Source organism: Nematolebias whitei, chromosome 21 (genome assembly GCF_014905685.2).
Source record: "Nematolebias whitei isolate Nwh7 chromosome 21, NemWhi1, whole genome shotgun sequence".
NCBI lineage: Eukaryota > Metazoa > Chordata > Actinopteri > Cyprinodontiformes > Rivulidae > Nematolebias > Nematolebias whitei.
Window position 1 is genome coordinate 4425824 of NC_056518.1, and position 7831 is coordinate 4433654.

The following is a 7831-nucleotide window of genomic DNA, read 5'->3' on the forward strand; positions in this document are numbered from 1 at the left end:
GATATTAATCTGTTCATACTGTTCAGCCATGAACCAGTTGGTTCATGCCCCCCCCCCCTTCTTTTCAACATCCTCTCCCCGTTGAAAGTTTTCCGGGGCGTTCATGTTTTGTCAGAACGCATAGTTACACAACATGCGTCTGTGCATGGCACATAATTACGCAATGCGTAGTTATGCACATGGGGAGCTGAGTGGCAAGACGTTTTTTGGGCAAGCTTCCGCTTCTTACTGTGTTTGAATGGACCCAGTGAGGCGAGGACCACATCCGCTTCGCCCTTAACCCATCAGCAACAGCCTTAAAGGGCGAAGCCTATACGACATAGAACGTTGGTTACGTACTGTAACCCCAGATTCTATGAGTATAGGCGTAGCCCTTTAAGCGTCGGGCCTCACTGGCTCCTGAATTGCTGAAGAAAAAATAAGCTATTTGGGAGCCGATTACCCGTTCTTAATGTAACTTATACGGATCGGGTGGGGCCCACACAGCAGGTGGGCGTGGACTAATTTTTTTCAGTATGATGCTTGCGCATAACGGGATAAACCCATCAGCGACAGCCTTAAAGGGCGAAGCCTATACTCATAGAATCTGGGGTTACAGTACGTAACCAACGTTTTCTGTGCGGCAGGAAGTTGTTCTTGGCAGTGTTAGTAAACCTACTTGCAGGCCCTGGTTAGCATAGCCCAGGCCCAGCTGCCTGCAGGCCACCATGGCTTCTTTGGTGGTCCAGCTCTCACCACAGATCAAACCCCAGCTTTGTGTGCCGTTAGAGTCTGAGCTCAGCACCTCAACACGGCCCTCATAGCGGGTTCGTCCTCCTGTGATCCGGATCTGTGTGGGAATGAGGGGTTAGGCACCACAAAGCAGACTATAGATACAAAGAAGCTTGATTGGATAAAAACTCTCTCAAACAGACAACAGAAGTTACGCTATTGTCAAAAATATACTGTTATAGCTTTTGAGGAGTTTTAAGTCTGGCATATGTATCTATAGGATACATGGAAAACTAGAAAACAAACAAACAACGATGGTGCAACCATTAATTTTCTATTTTACGGTAGGTCAGTGTTGTCAAAAAAAACACAGACAAACAACCAGTTGTTGATAAATCACATTTTACCAGCATGCAAAAATGAAAAACTAAATAATACAAAACTAAACTTTTTTTGTGACAACACTGAAGGAATTTTTTTATCCAAAGATGTGAGATGTACTCATGTTGTTAACGTTGCATTTCACATCTCAGCACACACAGACAAGAATGTTCAAGCAGAAAAGAGAAATGAAAAAATACACATTACCAAGCAAACAGAATTCAAATAATTTCACACTCTACTCTTAAATATATAATATCACAACCTACTTTCCACTTGCTCAATAATAACTTCAATATAAAAGCGATACAAATACAAGGCCTTAAAAAGTATTTATACTACGTGAACCTTTCCACATTTTGACTTGTTACAACCACAAATGTCAAAGTATTCCAGGTATTACCATATTTAGCTCCATCCATCTTTCCATCAACCAGCTTCCCTGTCCCCACTGAAGGAAATCATCACCGCAGCATGATGCTACCACCACTATGCTACACAGTCGTCATTTTTCACCACTTGCATAGCATCTCCGTCCACATTTGCTGTATCCCTGCATGGTTTGTGACAAACTGCAAACCTAACTCTTGTGTCTTTCTTTAAACAATGACTTTATTACTGCCATTTTTTTCGTAAATGCCAGATTTGAGGAGTGAATGATTAATAGTTGTACAGTGGATTTGCTGTACCACCTGAGCTATGGATCTCTGAAGGGACTCGACTTACCATGAAGTTTCTGCTAGTCAGAATAATGCTCTCCTTGGCCGGCCCATCAGTTTGATAGGTTTGTAGTTGTTTCCTTTAAGCTTTACATTTTGCATGACTGAATAGAGCTGACAGCTTCAACCTGGATGTGTGGATGCCACGACAAACTGCTTACAAATAAATATTTGTGGAAGTGGGCTGAGACCTGTTTTAATGCAGTGCTGCCTGAAGACCAGAAGAGGAACATTATTCTGTAATCTATTGTTAGAGTTGTTGATAGAGTCCCATCTGTCCAGTAACAACTCACAGGAGGTGTGGAAGGGCATAAAAAACATCACAAACTATGAAAGGAGACAACATGGAGCATACTAGGCTGTGAGGTGACAACAGGGGACCTGAGTGCATCACTAGCAGAGGAGCTAAACTGCTTCTTTGCATGCTTTGCAGCACCACAGCAGCACTCATCTGATCCAGCCCTGCCCCCACACCCACCCACTTACTGCACCACTCCACTCACTGTACGGGAGCATGATGTTAGATGGTCGCTCCTAGCAGTGAACCCCAGGAAAGCTACTGGCCTACATGGAGTACCTGGCAGGGTGCTCAGAGCATGTGCCCTCCAGCTCACTTCCACCTTCACCAGAATTTTCAATCTCTCTCTGGCCCAGGCAGTCATCCCTCCCTGCTTAAAATCTGCAACTATCATCCCAGTGCCGAAAACTCCTACCATCACCAGCCTGAATGATTATCGACCGGTGGCTCTCACTCCGGTAATCATGAAGTGCTTCGAGAGCCTGGTTCTCCAGCACATCAAGAACTATCTCCCCCCGAACTTTGACCCCTATCAGTTTGCATATCGCACCAACAGGTCCACAGAGGATGCTATTGCAGTAGCTCTCCACATCTCCTCACTCTGAGCCACCTGGAACAACAGCACTGCTACGTTCGAATGCTCTTTGTGGATTACAGCTCGGCCTTTAATACAATCATTCTGGACATTCTTATAAACAAATTGGACAATCTTGCCCCCCCCCCCCCCCCCCCACACACACACACACACACACACATGCCTGGATAAAAGACTTCCTAACCAATCGGCCCCAATCTGCGAGACTTGGTCCCCACCTTTCCTCCACTCATACTCTGAGCACTGGCTCCCCACAGTGTTGTGTGCTGAGCCCCCTGCTTTACTGTCGCTACACCCACGACTGCAGCCCGGCCCACAACAACAACCTCATTGTCAAGTTCGCTGATGATACCACAGTGGTCGGACTAAGGGAGATGAGACATTTTACAGACAGGAGGTCCTGGAGCTAGCAACCTGGTGCTCAGAGAAAAACCTGGCTCTGAATATAAGGGTGCATTCACACCAGCCCTGTTTAGTCTGCTTTAATCGAACTCTAGCTTGTTTTCCTAGAAAGTCCGGTTCGTTTAGGGAGGTGTGAACGTGCCATTGAACTCTGTCACGGAACAAAAAGGCGAACTCTGGCCCGGGCTGAAACCTAGGTCTCGGTCCGGTGGAAGTGAACTCCAGCGCGGTTCGAGTACAGTGTTAACGTAAACAGACCGGCCCTGATACGCAGGACAAACAAACACGCAGTTCTCTGACCTTATATGGAGCCATCAGCTGCCTTGTGTGGAAAAACAATATTCTCCATGGTCGTCTGTCTCATCTTCTGCTCATGCTAAGTCCATTATTGAAAAATGACAAAATATAACTCCTAAAACTGATAAAACTTGATGCCACTTCGTTTTTATTTTTATTTACAGAAGAAGAAGAAGACGTGTCTTCAGAGGTTTTGTGTCGTTTCTTTCAGTAGTTCTTGGTGCAGCGCCCCCACAGGCGAGCGGGGGAATAGGTTGGTTCAACGGGTTGCCTCGACTGCACAGCGCAGTGTGAATGCAAACGCACCAGCTCAAATGTAAACAAAAGCTCATGAATATTGGTCCCGAACCGAGTCTACTGGACTATCTGGTGTGAAAACGACCTAAAAAAAAAACGGAGGTAATTATTGATTTCAGGAAGCACAACACCAACCTAGCCCCCCTTTACATCAATGTTGAGTGCGTGGAGAGGGCTCACACTTTCTGATTTCTCGGCGTCCATATCTCTGCTGACCTTAACTGGAAAGAGAACACCACAGCGGTCATCAAGAAGGCTCAGCAGAGACTACACTTCTTAAGAGTACTTAAGAAGCACAACCTGAACACCAAATTGCTGTTGACCTTCTACCGTCCATCCATCGAGAGCCTGTTGACATACTGTATCTCAGTATGATACGGCAGCTGCACCCTGGCTGACAGGGAGAGGCTTCAGAGCTTCTTTTGTGCTGTCTTGACTACTGTCAAAACAGCACAAGATACTTGGCTGCCCTCTCCCCTCCCTGATGGACATTTACACATCACGCTGCCTCAACAAAGCAGAAAGCATAATCAAGGACTGTTCACACCTGGGTTTTGAGCTATTTGGCTTTGTTTCAGGGAAGTGCTACAGGTGTATCAGAACAAGAACAAACAGATTCAAGAACAGTTTTTTCACACAAGGTGGCTGAGACTGCTCCGTATAAGGTAAGAGAAATGCACGTTTGTTTGTCTTGTGCTGTAGTTCACTTCCTGCTTTTGGAGCAGTCTCCGGTCCGCTTGCATTCACAACGAGTTCAAACTGCACTAGAGTTCACTTCAACCGAACCGAGACCTGGGTATTTAGGTGGACCAGAGTTCGCGTTTTGGTCCGCTTCAGAGTTCGATTGCACATTCACACCTCTCCAAACGAACCGGACTTTCTAGGCAAATGGACTAGAGTTTGATTAAAGTGGACTAAACAGGGCTGGTGTGAATGCACCCTTACTGACCTAACTGACTAAATAAGTTTGTAAAATGATTCTCAAATTGCCATTTTTTGAAGTTAAAATTTATTAATTAAAATATTTTATATGTTTATTATAGCACGGTGGTGCAACTGGTAGAGCTGCTGCCTCTCAGTGAGCAGGTCCTTGGTTCAAACCCCAGTCCAGGGGCCTTTCAGGGTGGAGTTTGCATGTTCTCTCCGTGCATGCGTGGGTTTTCTCCGGGTACTCCGGTTTCCTACCACAGACCAAAAACATGCATGTTAGGATGATTGGTAATTCTAAATTGTCCCTAGGTGTGAATGAGAGAGTGAATGGTTGTTTGTCTCGTTTGTCTCTATGTGGCCCTGTGATGGACTTGCGACTCGTCCAGGGTGTACCCCGCCCCTCGCACAGTGATTGCTGGACATGGGCACAAGCGACCCCCGTGACCCAAGATGGAACAAGCGGGTAAAGATAATGGATGGATGAATGTTTATTATGTTATTTGCAACCTTGTGTTGGCCTATCTCATAAAATCCCAGTAAAATACTTTCAAGTATGTGGTTGTATGACAAAATGTGGAAATGTTCAAAGGGTATAAATTATTATTCTCAATGCTGTGTCTTAAATGACCAGCTGACCATGTTTGAAATGGGATATTTTAACAAATAGATTAGGTCTGACCAAGTGCTCGAAGCCCATGTAAGGCACATTGCAGCGAACAGCAGCATCCTCCATGTGCTGACAGTCTTCTGATGTGATGTTTTTATATGGACAGTTCCAGATAGACTTCTCTTGACCGAGACACTTCACCTCATTCATATGAATGGGACCTATTCCTAGAAACACAAAGAGACAATTGCTCAGTAATACAAAAAAAATCATAGGTTCTAACAGAGCAAAGATTCTCTGTTGGAGCTTGATCAGCTCCAAAGAAAACGATTACTGAAGAAAAAAAATCAGATTTTATTCTTGAACACACAGTACTACACAATAAACCGTTCACTAAATGAAACACAGCCCTCTAACAAAGTATTCTAAAATAACATATTCTTACTTTTTATTATAAATTTAACATTTGACATGTTTTAATATTGACTAATTTACTCATGTTATGAAGCTTTAAGTGAATTTTTAGAAACATACTGTTCATAATAAATCAATAACCAAAGCAACATCCCAAGAAGTCACTGACAGAAAGCACTCTGTCAGTGACTTCTTGGTATGTTGCTTTAAATGACCACGCCACCATCTTATGTCACCAGTCCATAATATAGTGCATTATGTAAATTCAGTGAATGGCTAAAATTCAGCAGCTCTTATTTCCAACTTCATGGAAGTTTCTTGGACTGATTTGCCTGCTGGTGGTTAGACATCAATCCCAGCAGACCAGAGGTATGCAGCTTCCTCCAAAAAGGTCAATGGCAAGCCTCTTTAGTCGACGTCATCTGAGGTAGGAATCATGAATGTGCAGAAATACAAGGACAGGACATTCCCCAAACAAGCATTTCTGAGAAGCAATGCTAAAAAACACTGCTTGTTTTTGCTTCAGTGGAACTTCTGGGAAGTTTACTCAAGTATACACACTTCCTTCTTATTAAGGAAAATCACTAATGAGAAGTACACAAACAGACACACATTTATCCGCATTTTTTATATGTGGTTCAAAGTCACTTTACAACATGCAGAGATTTTTTTTTAAATTAGAGAATGTCTCTATTTCAGGCACTTCTGACAGACTAGGTGCACACTGTCTGCACAAACAGTATTTTAAATATACAGCAGTTCATTCAGCATTTAACAAGAAAATAAGTAGCAAAGTGTTAAAGGATCATTAACATTATTTAAAGCACAAAATAAAGCATAGCGCTTTATAATATAATACTTTTAATGGATATGATCTATAAAAAAAAAACAGTTACACCCCTGTAAAGGGAAATAGTGAAAACGGTGTTACTTCTGTCACTTCCAGTGTTGAGCAGAACCGACACGTTTCCCCTGTGATAACTCAGATGTAACCAATCGAGACACGATATCAATCAACCTTTATTTATACAGGTAAATCCCATTGAGCCTCGAGGACTCATTTACAAGAGAGACCTGATTTCAACAAAGAAAGATGACAACAATGGACAACAGCAACAACAATAAACAGTTATAAAAAAGCATACTACAGTTTTTTTTGTTTGTTTTAACAAATAGGATGGCTAAAAGGAAAAGGTAACAAAACAAAAAACAGCTAGATTCCAAGACAAATGTAGAAAACTAAAAACAGGAACATGTCAGCATTGGACCCTGCCAGGTGTCCAACAGATTCTTAAAGACACTTAGAGAGGTCAAGGTCAAGAGCTTCAAATCTTTTTGAAAGATATTCCAGGAAACAGGAGCGGAATAGGAGAAGGCCCTTTTGCCTAGTTCAGTCCTCATTGAGGGAACACTGCAGGTAATAATGTCCTGAGAGCGCACTCCGTAGCTGCACTCACGCAGAGACATGTAGGAGGAGATGTATGAAGGCAACAGACCAAGAAGTGATTTAAAGATGAAAATATACCAGTGAGAGAGTCTGCGTGAAGTTAATGATGTCCAGTTAACCAGTGAATACAGTGTGCAGTGGTGGGTACGATAATCACAGCCAGTTATGAATCTTAGTGCACCATGAAAGACAGCATGATAAGTAAATAAACTCTCAAAACATAAACTTTGAAAAGGTAACACTCTCTAAAGACTGTATACAATTGTTGTCAGAAAAGTAACATTAAATAAAATGCATTTAAAACATATTATTTTACTGCATCATTCAGTGGCTTTTAACCTGCAAGACCAGAACAATTGATCATAGATCACGAGATCAGCAATCACATTGCATCTTATTCCCATGAATTTTACTTCAATTGAGGATTTTTTTTTTCATTTACATTTCCCACATACTACCGTGAACCAAAGACAATTAATTTCAGCAAATAATTTAAAAAATATATTTTTCTTAATGTTTTTTCTGTCTATTTTTTCAACTGAAACAGTTTTATAATCATCATACAGTAGTCCCTCGCTACTTCGTGGTTCGTATTTCATAGACTCGCTCTATAGCGGTTTTTCAAAATAAGATTGGACATGACACACAATTGGTTGATTGATGGATAAGTCGCACAATCGGCATGGAATTTTTATTTAAAATAAATTATTTTAAGTTATTTAGCACCTGCTGC

The 7831-nt window shown here is 42.2% G+C and overlaps 1 protein-coding gene across 1 annotated transcript in view; it reads right to left on the bottom strand.

The window, feature by feature from the left end:
- Window positions 1-7831, bottom strand: part of LOC119427474 (lysyl oxidase homolog 3B-like) — a 109521-nt gene that overhangs the window by 85507 nt on the left and 16183 nt on the right. Inside the window, exon 4 of the mRNA XM_037695100.1 lies at window positions 3071-3104. Within this exon, the coding sequence (XP_037551028.1) occupies window positions 3071-3104 (34 nt within the window). The remainder of the gene's footprint in view (window positions 1-3070; window positions 3105-7831) is intronic.